At 37.9% G+C, this 16,266-nt stretch overlaps 1 protein-coding gene across 1 annotated transcript; it reads left to right on the top strand.

Moving 5' to 3' along the window:
• Positions 1 to 1,088: 1,088 nt before the first annotated feature.
• Positions 1,089 to 8,863, top strand: meox2b (mesenchyme homeobox 2b). Its single transcript, XM_058378011.1, has 3 exons — positions 1,089 to 1,960; positions 4,886 to 5,058; positions 7,804 to 8,863. Exons 1-3 carry the CDS (start codon positions 1,471 to 1,473, stop codon positions 8,023 to 8,025), a joined length of 885 nt encoding a protein of 294 aa, XP_058233994.1. The 5' UTR covers positions 1,089 to 1,470; the 3' UTR covers positions 8,026 to 8,863.
• Positions 8,864 to 16,266: the final 7,403 nt, after the last annotated feature.

Raw genomic sequence — 16,266 nt, 5'->3', positions numbered from 1 at the left:
TGATGTGACTTTTCTGTAAATGTTTACATTCTTTACAAAAATGTGTAGAGGAAAAGGTTTGGTGGTAATACTTCATAAAAATGCTAAATCTCATAGTATAACTCTATGTGAAGCGAAGATGAATTATATTGGTAATTGACATTTTCAGAGAGCTCCCCGAGTGAAACATACTATCCAGTATGTCTGCTATCCAGTGACACATTTACACAAGAAAAATTAACAGCATTTGTTTTCCCGGAAGCCATTCTTATACGTTTAGCTAGTCTAGATTTATGAAATGCAGTGGTCTGGAAGAATGGAGCTATTTTACCAGGAAGTATATATCAATTTTAATAAGCATGGATGAAATCCCGCAAGACACTCTTTGAAGGAAGATCAGATTTGTAATGATTAAAAGATTTTTTATAAAAATAAGATTCCAGATTTCACTTAAAATATAAGGATCATTTGACTCCATACAGTTTGAAGATATTGACAGTGATGTGATGAAATAGCTAATCATTAAGAAGAGTAAGTAGAAGAAGAAGAAAATGATAATGATAATGATAATGATAATGATAATGATAATGATGATGATGATGATGGTGGTGGTGGTTGTGGTAGTGGTAGTTGTGGTGTAGGCTGATGCATAAAGTAAAAGTGTGTTTTTTTCTAGCCAGTTTTCTAAAATTACACGTACAAAGCAAGCTGAGTTTCAGTCTCTACCCACTGCACATCCGAGCCCCCTGTTCCTCTGACATGACTCAGTTCTTAGAAAATGTGCCAGCCAGGATCAGACAGCTGAGATCCAAAATAAATTGCCTGCGTTTCCCTTGAGGTCAGACCTGCTTGGCCAGGTTCAAATTTATTGTCTTTCACTTTCTAGAGGAAGACCATAAGCATGTGGTCAGTAGCAAGCAGCCAGTGACCCGGCCTCACTCTCAAGTTACGCCCTATATATAACATCCAGCCCTACATCTCCTCCTCTGAGCCTCCCCGATCTCTGTTTCTCCGTCTATTCCTCTGTGCTTTTCCATTTCTTTGGAAGCACCCCTACACTCCCTGCTCTCTCTCTCTCTCTCTCTCTCTTGCGCACGCTCTCACTCTCTCTCTCTCTCTCTCTCTCTCTCTCTCTCAGTCTCTCCCTCCCTTTCTGTTGTGTGTCACCCGAGCAGCCTCCAGCAGGCTGTGTGTGTTTACCCTCGGCCGGCCTGGCAACAGGGGCTGCATGCTCAGGATTACCGGAGGCCCTGTCTTTCATCGCCGCCTGCTCCCTCTTCCTTTTGCCATTCAAGTCCTGGATTGTGAGAGCCGTACAAGAGAGGCCAGAAAGGAGCGGAGTGATTTTTAGGGGTTTTTTTTGGTCCTCCCACTACCACTTTTCTGCATCTTCTCTCTCTAGTTTGACATTCAGTTCAGTCTTGTAGGGTGTATTTTTGTGATTTTTTGGTCTGGAGTACTTCAGTGTGGATTTGAGGTGATTGAAGCAAGATGGATCATTCTCTGTTCGGCTGCCTGCGGAACCCACATGCTCCAGCCCAGACTCTCCACCCGGCTTTCACCCAGTCCTCGCTGGCATTGCATGGCCGCTCTGATCACGTCTCCTACCCTGATTTGCCAGGAACCTCACCGCCGTGCAGTTACACAGGAGAGGAGGGAAGTTTTGGAGGGCTTCATGCACGCAACCATCCTTCTCAGCAGCTGCCCCATCAACAACACCATCAGCCCACCTGGCATGTCCAGCAGATGCCCTCACCTGGCAGCACTCGTCACGCTGCATGTCTTCCTCACCCTGACACTCCTGTCTCAGAGCTGTGCACGTCTGGAGGAACAGCGAGTCAGAATATGTGCACAGCAAGCACAGGCCTAGGAAACACTGACCCAGCGGGAGCAGTGTGTGGGTCTGGGGACTACGGGCGGCAAGCAATGTCACCCATCGAACCAGAGAGGAGGAACAGTAAAGGAAAGAGTGACAACTCGGGTAAGCAAGCCATATTTATTCAGTATAACTGCATCATTGTTGACACATATCAAGAAAACTTTAATATGAAATTATTTTTAAAATAGTGACTTTTTTGTATAAAATAAATTTACAGAAAAATAATTAATTCACTAACAATTATAAATATTACCAAATGGCCCATAAGAGTCCGACTTTTTAAAGCCCAAGTAACTCAGTACTGAGTTCATTTACTGTATTTTTTTTGTTTATTATAGGCCAAGTGTTTTTTCACAACAGTTCAAACAGATATTTTGTTCCATATATAATTTAACAACAATTTTCACTCTTCAGATGTAAAGTGATATATATATATATATATATATATATGTTTTACTTTTTTTAAAAAAAATTATAATTAAATAATTGAATAATTATTACAAACATACATCAGAGTGAAATATTTTATATATATATTTTTTAAAGACACTGAATACTCTCTACTCTAACCCATAAGATGGAATGAATATATCAGCATCCATGGTAATTGTTGTCATTTTATTTTTGTATGGTCATTTGAGTTTCTTTCATTTAGACTTCAGGTTGAGATCCTGGATTTAAATTACACGTCTTACCGCTCTTACATCTTCACAGAGTCTATCGGCTAAAGATTTTACAGTACGAGTTTAATTTTTCTAAACCAACTATGGTTTGGTAGTCCTCCATTCTATTTCCATACGCACTACTAAACCATGCTGGCCAGGAATATGATCCTTCCCTCTTTTTTTGGGATTCTATTATGATTTTTTTAACCTGTCAGAACACTCGTTTTATTTATATTACACATACATGCTTTTTAGGATTAATCCACATAGGTCATGTCAGTTCTGAAAGGGAATAAAAATATCTTTCTTTCTTTGTAGTATATATTTTTTTTATTATTTTATTAGGGTGTAATACAGTAAGGCTGTCTGTAAAGGACAGATCCAAAACAAACAATTATTTTAAATTCATTTCAATTCACATCACTTAAAGTTTCATGACATTTGGTGACATGACTGTCCCAGTATTGACATATTATTGCAATTTTATCCAAACAGCAATGACAATGTGTTAATTTAAACCATTGACAAACAGCACACAAAAACAAACTATTAAATACATTGCCACGCAACATAGTAGGCTGCTTGTACATTAAGCTGAATCAGGTGTAAAGTCACGTTCCTCAGCTCATGCATTAAATTTCCATTGTTTTGTGGTGTTTCGTAATTTCACAAGTCCTCCTAAACATATTTTGTTGTATATGCAATTAAAATCAAAAGGGCAGTATGTTTGAGTTTAGAAATTAAATTGCCACTGACTGTAAACATTTCCTAACATCACGTTAATGCTTTTTCATTCACATCAAATGTGCATGTACAGAAAGGTCTAACAATAAATTCTCGTCATTACCCGATATTTTATTTTCTATTCTGCTTTGTTCTTCTCTGAAAGGTGCTGCTCAAGACATTTATTAAATGAATGGTGGCACCAAATAGCTGAGTGACCAGCTCTTGCAAGTTCAGTAGCAATAAATGAAATGGGTTGTAATTTTCCTCAGATCTCTTTCATGTGGTCAGGACAAAAATATGCTTTCAAAAATGATTCCTCCTCCATGAAAGTAAAGGCAGCAGTTTCAGCGCTGTAATGGTGCCTTTATCCTTTTCATGAAAACACTTTAGGGGTTAGTTTTGGTTAAACTTCACAGGGGCATTTTAAATATTACAGTTCGAGGCGACAAAGTGCTGGATCATAATTTATGGGCCACTCTTTCAGACATGGATTTTATTTTCAACTGCTAGCATGAAAGTCTTTAAGTAATAGACGTGCTGAAGAATGGGGGGAAAAGCCCACCAGTGTCTTTCCTGCAGGCTGATTATGAGGAGCTGGAGTGCTCTATAATATTTTAGAAGTAAACACATTTCAAAAAAGTTGCCAATAATATCAGTAATGTCAGGTCTTTATTAAAACGCCAAGATTTACAGTAAAATTAATTCAACACAATGTCAATACAAAATCGAGTTTAAATTGTATTTATGTTTTTGCAAATGGAAAGCAATCGATAAAACAATAAATGACAGTTTTCAGCATGAACACTAAAGATATTTTGGGGTTTAAAATGCAGTACACATGTTGGGGGATCAAAAGCACAGGTGTGACTGGTGCAAAAATTTAAAGCCCAGTTTCACCAGTAGGCCATTAAAGCTCTGAAGGAAAATGCCACAGCAAGTTATACCTCTGAGGCTGATGAAGGAATGACCCAGTGTAGCACCAGACTCGGCCATTAAACCTGCACACCACTGGCCAGCACACGCACGACTTACTGTTCCACTTAACAAAATCACCCTACCGTGCACTCAGGTTACTATAGGTAAGAGGCAGACCTTATTAAAACCATTAAAAAGAAAGCAGTAAGTTTGTTTGCTACTTTTAATTCCAGTACAATTAAATGGAAAATTATATACAATGAATTGCCAAGACAAACGATATGAGTACTGTACAAAAACTATAGCATGAATAGTAAGTGCTATATTCTGCATTTGCAAATATCTTATGTTACTAGTAAAAAGCTTAAAACACATTTTTAAAAAATAATACCTGATATACAGTGAAGGCCAGTGAAATGTAGCCTGGATCATATAGAAATGAGAGAACAGTAGAGCTGTGCTGATTTAGTCCAGGTTTACTCTGCGCCTGGCCTCTATGGCCTTCTGCAAACACATGACCAATATCGCTGTAATAAAAGGTGACTGGAACCCCTAATTGTTTAGCTCTCATTTTATTTTCATTTCTCCTGGGCTCCTGTAGTTTATCACACATTCCCAGGTCTTTTATTTCTGTCCTTTTGTATTTTCAATCAAACTTTTTTTGTCCAGTTTCGGCGAATTTTCCCCCCACAGCTGGAAAATGTTCTGTTTTTCATTTCAGATTCCCAAGACGGGAGCTATAAGTCAGACGTGAGCAGTAAGCCCAGGAAGGAGCGCACAGCGTTCACCAAGGAGCAGATCCGGGAACTGGAGTCGGAGTTTGCCCACCACAACTATCTGACACGGCTAAGACGTTACGAAATCGCCGTCAACCTTGACCTCACAGAGAGACAAGTATGCCTCTTACTGAGCTTACTTTCTGCTGAATATTTATGTTTGCACAGGGTGAGATCCAGCTGTGCCATTATTTTAATTGCCAAAAAAAATTAATCATGGTTAGATTTAGGGTAAACTACGTAAAATAATACTTGAAACACTATTTACACATCTCATTTTGATTGGAAGGTTTGTAACCTTGAAGCAAGCAGAAAAGTAAAAGGTTAAAAATCCAATATTTTGACATTTGGTAATCTTGTAGATGAAAAGCACGATATCTCTCTGAGGCTAATAGATTTCAAAACACAAGCTGTACAGCTGGTTTGTGTGTGTGTGTGTGTGTGTTTATCCACTTTTAAAAATAACGTGATAATTAACAGCATACTTTTTGTATCATCTTCACATCTACATATCTGTTTCTTGTTTGTATAAGTTGAGAGTTAACGAGTGTCAAATACATAGCCTTTAAAATACTGCTCTGTATTTTAGCGCAAAAAAAGGGCCCGAAAACACACCAGTTGTTTTAAAAAAATAAATAAATGTGATATATTTGATTAGACAGACAGATGTGTTGAAAATGCGACACTAAATGTTGTTTTTAACACATCTGTTTTGAGAGTGTGCACGTTTATGTACGTATCCTTATTTCTCCCGCTGTTTGTGGAGCCCGACAAGAGCCAAATGTTTCCACCACTTCTCTCACGCACACAGTGTATTTCACACTCTGGAATTCTGACACCCTTAAATACGACCAAAACCTACTGAATTTTCTTTTAACCAGCATACAACGCTTCGACTCCACCTTTGGCGTCCATGGTATCCCAACCTAAATCAAACTTTTGCTTGCATTTATCCTCCCCAGCCTATGGATCTCACACACTCATGCATGATCCGGAAAACCTTTAGGATAAACCCATCTTGAGCGTCTTGGCCCAATGAAAAGCCTAAGAAGCCAGACAACTCACATAGGATTCAAGTCTTCCTGTTCAGCCCTGTTTTCTCTCCGCACTCCTCCACACACTGGCTCTCGAAGATTCCCTTCACTGGTCCAATAAATCTGTGTGTGGGTTGATCCTGGAACAGCTAAATTTCACTAGTTAATGTGTTCACTCGTCACATTATATTGAAGAAAGTAACGAGTGATGGATCAGTCTGTGTGAAAGTATTCTCCGTCTAGTACCGCATGATCCTCTTGTTTTCAGTGCTCCTCTAAATGACATCTACAAAGCAAACAGGTTTTGGTTATCAGGGCAGTTTATAAATGTTAAAGCTTTGGGAACAGTTTAAACTGGTCATGTGTTCTCTACATACACAAATCTATACTAAATATATACTAAATTTTTAGCCCTAGCACTAATGCTCATAGTGCTAGATCAGTGTTTAGATGTGGATATTCTGTGAACAACATTCTAATGACGTTGTGAAGTTAAAACATTATTACAATAACTGGTTAAATCACTTTATACCACAGCGGTGTCGAATTCTCGAAACTGATTGGTCAGAAGGTCTTGATTAATGTCCTATAACAGCTTGGCTCTGACAGTTGTTCCAGCTGCAAAGATTAATGCAGCTGCTCAAATATGTTGTCATTTCTATAGTAATAATTCATTCACATGAACTTATGTGGCAGATGTTCCATAGAATCAAAGACTTAAAATAAATATATATATGAAATCATAAAAAATGAACATTCATTAATATGGTGACGTATCCCACCACCCAGGTTACTGATTATTTTCCTTAAACAGGATATCCCACTGTGTTTTATATCATAAATCAAATAAAACACACACACACATAGTCTGACCTTCTTAAAAACTGTTGAGCTCTTATTGAAAGATCTGATAATGTTCTGTTCAGTTAACTAGGAATATGAACTTTACAACTGTGATGTTAGACAAGTTTCATGCTCATGCAGCTCACTCTAAAATACCTGCCATCCAAAATAGCTACCTACCCCTAAAATAGTCGCATAGGTTGGGGGTGGTTACCAACTTGGGGTCTGGAACTGTTCGGACTGTTTTAGGCAGCAGCTTAATCATCACCAAGTGATACAAATACAGGGCAAGTTGCTGAGTCAGGCAAATGAGTCAGGGCCACGAGCCAGCAGGCTGCCAGACGCCATGTATCAGCACATTATTGACCAGGTGTAAATAGCCTGGCCACCTGATGCCAACCCCCATGGTGCCAATCAGGTTACTGCACATCCACTCATTTAAATTCCATGAAGAAAAATACCCACAGTAGAAAAGAAAGATATCTTCTGTAAGTGTGACACCAAAGAGCTGCCGAATCCTGCCATGGAAAATGAGGTGCTGTGTGTGCGCCTTAAGTAAAAGCAGTGTAAAGTGAACAAGTGAGAGTAAAAGTGAACCCTGTGCACTCAGTGCTCTCTTACAAAAAGCTTGTAAATCAAGCAGAAACACATACGTTTGTACAGCCACATTAAGAAGAGACCTCTCACATAGAGGTGATGGTGGTTTTAGAGGAGGGGCTTATATGCCACAACCGCTCCTTCTCAAAAGTATCACACCCGCTTGCTCAGGCACGTACCGAGGGGCATTGAGTTTCTCTAAAGGCAGTTCTGGCAAGTCAATGTTGCTAAGAGACGCAATTAAACCTGTAAATATTGTGTACATTTGGCTACTCTGTGTCATTATCCACTTTATGATACCAGGAGTGTATTGCTTTTAAATAGCTGTACAGTATACTCTTTGCTTAACTGAAACTTGAATTGATTTGTTGCGTCTTCAATCTGCGTAGGTGAAAGTGTGGTTTCAGAACAGGAGGATGAAGTGGAAACGAGTGAAAGGAGGACAGCAGGGTGCTGCGGCGCGAGAGAAAGAACTGGTGAACGTGAAGAAAGGAACCCTGTTGCCCTCCGAGTTTGCAGGCATGGTGGGACTGCATCACCCGGTAGGATCCCCCGCCAATGAGGACGACAGCCATGACAGTGACCAGAGCTCTGAGCATGCTCACTTATGACCTTCTGGAAAATTCCGCCTGAACCTTACAGTTTTCCTCAGGAATCTACAATTCTTGTATTCTAGGCCTTTAAAACTAGGCCCAGTTTTTTAGCATTTGCTAAGAATCTGAAACATCTTTGAGATGGCAAGACTGGAAAAGACTAGGAAAAAAGGACTGGGATTACGGATGAAGATAAATGACTGCAATTTTTTGTTTGTTTGTTTGTTTTCTACTTGTGAGCTGTGGCTTTAAATTTGGATTTTGTAAATAAATGTTCTGAACATTCCACATAAGTGCCTTGGGGAAAAAATTTGCACTGTTTTAAGTATTGCCTTAATTGATTGCTACTGTATTGACTTAGTCTTAAATTTGATGATTTATGCAGCATTGAAAAAGCAGTATTTTACATAATAATAATAATAATAATAATAATAATAATAATAATAATAATAATAATAACAACAACAACAAAATCATCATCATCATCATCATCATCATCATAATCATTATCATTTTCTGAATCCCAGTGGCTATCAAATGCCTATAAGTGTCCTGTAAAGAGCAGTTAATAGTATGATGTATATTTCTCACTGAGCTAGATAAGCACCAAAACTACAATTTACAATTTGACTGAATATCCTATTAATGAAAAATTAACAGTTTTTACAGTACTTGCATTGCTTAAGTCCTGCTAGCATGAAGGCTGTTATGCATAATATAAGAACAGTGCATTTTATACCATTTCTGATCTGCTCCCTTGGATGTGTAGTTCATTTCTTTTTCTTTTTCAATTTAATATGTTTACCTTTTGAATAAATAAGAATTGCATTTTTGTTGATCCATTGACCTGAATAAATTTACCACAGGGTTGTTAAAAAGTATCTCTTTTTTCCCTTTTAGGGTCCTGGTTTCCATTTTTAAATATTATCACCTCTAAATAAGTTAATGTGATGTAAATTTGATGGAAAGCCATGTTAAAAAACCAATATTGTGCTTTGACATGTCTATGATTGCAGTGTATATGCTAATTTTTGGAGTAGCATTTTGGCCTGAGTTTTGAAGAGTCCTCACTTACGAGAGCAGCTGGTGATTCTATCCCTCCAAAACTTAGAACGATTTGATTTGTGGCTTTACTGTTCCCCTTGACACTCTGGCAAAACCCAGTCTAAGTGGATTTGTTTTCAGCTGTGGTCAAAGCCAGCCATGCGTTTTTTTTTTCTCTGTGCAAGACGGTTTTGATTAGCTGTACAATTTAGATGTTTGTATAAGATATACTGTGATCAAAGCGAGACACCGAGCAATGCTCTTGAGAAAACAGCTCGTGGTTGTAAGAAATGCCTTGCAAATATGTTTAGCTGTAGCCTGATCATAGCCATGTCTAAACAAGGACATGAGTAATATGGGCTGAGAGACGTTGCTATGGACAAACAAATCAATAAAAAACGTACATAAATAAACACAAATCAAGACAAACATGACTTAGGTATGAGAATTATACCGCAGGCTACAATCTATCATTAAAGAAAATCAACCAAAGCAAGCAACCAAACCTCGGATGATATGTTTTTCACTGTGACTGAGTGGTAAAGAGCTAATTGGAAACCATGCTGATTATATTATTGTAGATTTGTTTTTTAGAATAAAATAGAAGTTAAAAGGTAATAAAACAGAACAGGGTGTGCTGTTATAGCAAAACAACAACAGGGTGATGTGATGCATTTTGAGTTCTTGTTACCATGCTAAATTTGATTATTGGCCTCTAACAGCACATTTTATGTTATATTTATACCACAGCACAACTGTCAATGATTATGATTGTTTACTATTTACTAATGAGCAAGATAGTGTATTTTTCTTATACGTTTATAGTTAGATTTTGTGGTGTAATGTTGCAAAATCCATGAATCAAATTAATTCCTACTCTCACTTACATTACAGCAGCTATAAACATTCGTTCCCTTAAAAGCCGGGAAATCAGAAAGTCCTGAATTGACTGTAACAAAGCACTGATACAGGAAACTACAATTACAACAAAAAAAGAAAGAGTTTCTTTACAGAAGCTTCCCCATATCAACATTTATAAGTTTATTTTTTGTCAATTCACCACACATTATTTTTTAAATCTGTTCATTATGGTTAGAGTATTATAACTAGCTCATTGTTCTTAAATATGACAGGCAGATATTTCACTATGGTATTATACTAAAGTTGTTTTTTTCCCACAATGCTGCTGGATGATCCGGTTTCTTTCTCCTTACTTTTAAGGGATTGTCTTGTTGTATACAGTCTCCCTGGGCATTTACAAGGTCTGACTTCTCCAAGTTCAGTCAGTCCATGCAATGCAAGAGGATGATAAAACTACTGTTGTTTTGGATTGCCTCTGGTCCATGTTACTTTTGATCTTGGATGAACCATCTACCTTGACCCCACAGAGAACAGCTTTCCTTTAGCAGGAAGGGAAATGTTGTCATTTCACTGTGCCATGCCAAGAACAACACAGCCAACTGAAGACTTTTCCACATTGAATTTGGGTGTCTGCTTGGCCTCTCAGTGCAATGATTTAGGATCATATTCAGTGGAACTGAAGGTGTTGACGGATGATCCGTGCTGAACCATGATAGCTAGTGTCACAGTGGTTGTGGGCTTCTGAATCCAGTGGCACAGTGCAAGAACAAATCTTTCACCAACAGGGTGCAGATAATGAAACACTCACATATTTATATTTAATTCAAACAGCCATTTTGCTACAGTAGGAGATGCGTTGAATTTCTCACTGTTTCCACAGACAGTCTGGACCGAAGCCAACTCACCGTGCATCTGGGAGAAATTAAAAATCGCTGTCTATGAGAAATGTACATGTTTGTTCAAATAATTGAGCACAAGCTAGCGATCAGGTGTCGTCACAGATCTTTAGGCTTAATCACATTCCATGGCTGTTATTGAGCAAAAGTGAACTGTCATGCTTCCAGACAAAAACAAATGGTGGTTGTGGTGTAATAATAAAATGGTTTAACCATGTCACATTTTTCAGTGACTTAAAATTTTGAACTGGCAAACTGGATCTACATTCCCTTGCAAGTGTTTAAGCAAGAGTTTGAATTCATTATGCTCTTGGAAAGATTATTATAGCAACTCAAACAAATCCTACATCCAAAATCCAGTGCGGTTTTAATGCTGCGGTATCCAAGATTGAGGAATCGTCTAGGGCTCAGGAAATTGTTCCGAATCGTAAGATTATGGCCGGATGATATCGAATGACGAAATGCAGGAAACCACAACCCCTCCAATAAACTGGCAGGGGACCATGAGTGACAGCTGTTTTGTCCATTTAAAGTCTTATTTATTGGCACAACAGTGACTTTAACTACAGTAGACCTGGGCCAAGAACTGAAGGAAATAGAGCAAAATGTGACTTCACACCTGGAGCATTAAAAGACCAAGTCACGCATATGACCTCTCAACCAAAAAAAAGAAAGAAAGAAAGAAAGAGATGCACATATCAAATCTAAAACAAAAGCTAGGAAATGATTAAGTGATAAAGTAAGTCATAAGATTTAGCACACTCAGACAGCCATTTCAGAAATACCATCCAGGCCCAGAAATAGTAGCCATATAACCTACACAATGTATTCCTTGGGTTCAACATGTGTTTGTTATTTGTGATAAGTCTCTAATCAGGCCAAATAAAAACAGTAAAAAAAAAAACAGATACTTGGAGAGAAATGAGACACAAGTCTTGTGGCAGACATTAAATGAAATCTCTGCGAAAGTATAAAGACCACATTTGACTATAATAAATTAAAATTTATTTTTGTCTTCAACTTGCTTTCTGTCTTGTTATCTTTTCCTTTCTTTTTTTCTTTCCTTTTTTACACTTATTTAATTAGCAGTTCATGTTTTATGTCACTTAAACGGCTCTGTTAACAGCACTCATGCATAAACTGAGGCTTTACAGAAAACACAAACATCTGTTCTGCAAATGCTGTCATTTTCCACCCAGGACCGCAGTCCAAGACTTGTAGTCTGGAAGTGCGAGCAAATTAGTCTTAAATCTGGCACAACTCGAACACTTAATGTATGGGGTTTAGGAGGACAACTTATTGTAATCTTGCTGTTTCATCTTAAATTGTAAATCACGGTAAAGTAGAAGCTAAGCATGTCCATTAATCTTTTCCAGAGAATGGAGCAACAATGAAAATTATGAATGATTGTCCACATTTTTCCCAGAGCTGTGCAAACTATAGTTTTTCGTCACTCTTCCCCCAATAATTGTCTTATTCAGAGCCAATAAGGTGATTTCTATAACCCTTGGTTGCCTTTCCTATATTTCCAGATTCATGTGTGGACTAATTGTTTTAGTATGGACTGATTGCAGAAAAGTATAGGCACTTATTTTATATGTCCATTTAGTTTTCCCAATTAACCGTCTGATCCCAATCCTATCCTATTTCCTAGTGCACCTGTGTACACACACTATGACATTCCTGTCATTCCAAGGCACTCCCAAACACTCCCTATCTCTAGTGGAAGACCACCAATTCAGCCAGAGAGCAGTCCTCCACAGCACAAGTGTGAAAAGGAGCAAGAACATTTGCTTTTTAATCATAGTAATAAGATTGATTATTGTGTAAATTTGTTTTACATGCATTCTCATGGATAGGAGAAACATCACAGTAATGGATGGTTTTACTTTCACGTTGAAGGGAAAAGGTGGTCACATTTAAAGCTTGCAAAGAAAAGCCATGTTCATTATAGCAGTGCATTATATATGTCAGGTTTACCATGTTCATTTTTTTAGTGAATGCTTTAACCTAGTCAGGATCATTCTCTGTAGACTAAATAAATGATTTGATCATATTTTTTGCCAAAAATGAACATCCCAAGCAGGTACAGTCAATAATAGCTCATTGAGAGGGTAGGATTGGTCAGAACTCCTTTGGAAGCAGGCTTGATTAATCAGAATTCCTACATGAATGGGTGTGATTTGTCAGAATTCCTTCTGGAGTGGGTGGGAATGGGGTGAATATCCTTACATCATTCTAAGGCAGGATGTTTCTGTACATTTTCAGTTCTTGTGAACCTCTTTAATCAGCAGACTGAGTCAGATTATTGTTGCTACTGTGAGTTACACAGCAAAGTTCCTTTGCAATAAGAAAACACAGTTTCAGGTCCTTTTCTGTGCAAGATCTGTTTTAAGTTCATGCATGAATAGCTTCAGTATCCAAAACCCCCACACTCCCAGTAGGTTATAACACCCACATTCACACTCGACTGGTGCAGTCATTAGGTTCATGCTTGTAAATTTGCCAATTCCAAGATCAATTGGTTTTGGATATTGGCTCTAAATGCAGTGATGAAGCTTGTCTTGAGATTCCCAGTGGATTCTACCGACATTGCAAAATCATTACATCTTCGATTAATCTCTGTCAGAAAGTCTGCATGCGTTCTGGAATTGATGCTGAACTGCACACCTGGAGGAGAGAGTTTCTGAAAGTAAGCACATCCAACTGGTGCTGTGATAAAGTCTTTACAGCCTGATTTATACTTCCTTTCAAAACAGTCGTCCAAAGCATTCGGAAGGTGGGGAAGCATTTTAGAGTCTGTGGGTGAGGCAGTTCAGAAAAGTTATCCTCTGAAACCAAAACGTCTGACGACACCACCCTCCTCTGCTACAAATGGACAGCGTCAATAGATGTAGCAAATCTTTTTTGTTTCCCCACATTTCCCAAGTGTTGTAGACTAGTTTGTTAAGAGAATCAAGCCAGTGCTGGATTTGCACTACTGGATTTCTTAAAATGCTCTGTATTTCTTGTCAGTTGACCAGGGCTGTTGTTTAAATCATAACATGGGAACAGCTGGATGTGAGTCACACAAGTGGTACAGGTCCTGGTAATTATATAAAACTGTAATAAGTTATCACAAAAGAAATTTATTGTAGTATTCTCAGGTGACGTAATACTGGAAAATGGAACATCCTCGTCTTAGTTAAAGTGCTTTATCTTATCATATTTAAACCAACAAAGTAAAAAAAAAAAGTGTAGACTCTTAGTTTATGATATTATTAGAAAGTTTATTTTCCTGATGGATTCAGATTTTGGAAATACAGAGGAGACCAATTTGGTAGCAGCTGCTCTTTTTTCAGGAGAAAAAAAAAAGAGTGAAAAGAAATATAAGTAACACAGATTTCCAACAGCAAGAGCAATATATTTCAATGACTTTGAAAATGAGAATTCTATGCTCTGCTTTCTGGATTTCTGGATTTAGTAACAGTTGCTGATTCCCAACTACATTGCATCACTTACTCTATCTGGCATCAACAATATCTCAAATAATAATATGAGTTTTTCTGACATATTACCCCTTTGGACCACAAAGTCATCAAGTCATGCAAGAATATTATACCAGGATTTGTGATGATGGATTTTAGGTCCTTTTACTATTGTGTCAGGGCAGCATTATCAAATTAAATATTATCCTTGCCCTAGTGGAATGGTGCATTAAATCTTAAAAATAAAATATTCATATGGCCAAAGGGATATTTAGATGTATGTGGAAGGAATCCTTTAGAAAATGTTGTCTTCGGTCTGTCTAAAATGCCTTCTATTATGCTGCAACTAAAATGATCAGTATTTCAAATTATTTAACAAAGAAATAGCATTAAAACTTGAAGCTTTGTCTTGGCTAGTTAGCCTTCACAAAATGGAATAAGAAGCCAGTTTAACAAACACAGTGCATAACACTATTAGTTTGCCTAAAGATGATTAAATCCTTGATACCTATGTGTGATTTTCTTATGACTTGAACAAGTTTTTAGATAGTTAGTGATACCAACTCTCAAACTGTCAGCGATGCTCCTGGACCATCACTTCATCATCAAAACAGAGGTGAGTGTTTATACACTTTATACAGATGACAAAGCAAAGCTTTAAAATGGTTCACTGATCTAATAAAAAGTCATTAAGAAACAAGATATTTAGTCATCAGAACTAAATTGTTCTGAATTAATTAATCAGTGATTATTTCCTCACCTGTGTTAGCATGAATAGAACAGCCGTTGAAGAGACAACAATAAGGCTTGTGTTCGAAAGGCATGAATGACCTTTTCCTTGGGTGATGAGGCGGTCTTAAAATGAGAGCTCATATCCCAGTGCAAACTATAATTCTTTCAAATTTGTCAGTAAGCAGATCAGGTTAGAAATTTAGAGGGAGATGGAATTGTTGGAATCTTTCATCTTTATATGCAGTTTTCTCCTTTTTTCAGGTCACCAGACTTAAATGCTAGATCTCTACTTATAGTAAAGCATAGTATAGCAATTACTTATAGTTTGTATGGTAATTTGACCAGCTAAAGGGCTTTTCCCTGGCTGCTACACATACAGTATATACAGCACCCTCCACAATTATTGGCACCCCTGGTTAAGATGTGTTCTTAGGCTTCTAATAAATAAATAAATAAATTAATTATTTTTAAACAACATAGAACCACAAGGCAAAAAAAGGAGAAAAATCCGTCCTTTAATTTAAGTACAATTATTCAGTGGAAAAAATATCCCACATTAAGAAATATACATATTTTTTTACATGACAATTATTGGCACCCCTGATGTTAATACTACGTACAACCCGCTTTTGCCAACAAGACAGCACTTAATCTCCTCCTATACATTTCACAAGATTGGAGAATACAGAGAGAGGGATCTTTGACCATTCCTCTTTGCCCAATCTTTCTAGATTATCCAGAGTCCTGGGGACTGAGATGGCCATAGGAGGAGCTTGACTTTGTGTTTGCTGAACCTGTGTAGATTTCACCACATGTTTTGGGTCATTATCCTGCTGAAAGACCCAATGACGACCCATCTTCAGCTTTCCGACAGAGGCCATCAGGTTTTGATTTAAAATGTCCTGGTATTTCAAAGAGTTCATGATGCCATGCACACTTACAAGGTTCCTAGGGCCTTTGGAAGAGAAACAGGCCCACAGCATCACAGATCCTCCACCATACTTCACAGTTGGCATGAGGTGGTTTTCCACATACTCATCTTTTGTTTTACGCCAGACCCACTTGGAGTGTTTGTTGCCAAAAAGCTCTATCTGAGTCTCATCTGACCAAGGCACACGGTCCCAGTTGAAGTCCCTGTACCGCTTAGCAAACTCCAGATGTTTACATATGTGATTGTAGGTGAGAAAAGGCTTTTTCCTTGCATGCCTCCCTAACAGCTTGTTGGCATGTAGATAGCGTCTGATGGTTGTTATGGAGAC

Source organism: Hemibagrus wyckioides, linkage group LG24, assembly GCF_019097595.1.
Source record: "Hemibagrus wyckioides isolate EC202008001 linkage group LG24, SWU_Hwy_1.0, whole genome shotgun sequence".
NCBI lineage: Eukaryota > Metazoa > Chordata > Actinopteri > Siluriformes > Bagridae > Hemibagrus > Hemibagrus wyckioides.
This window is presented reverse-complemented; position numbering and strand designations above follow the sequence as displayed.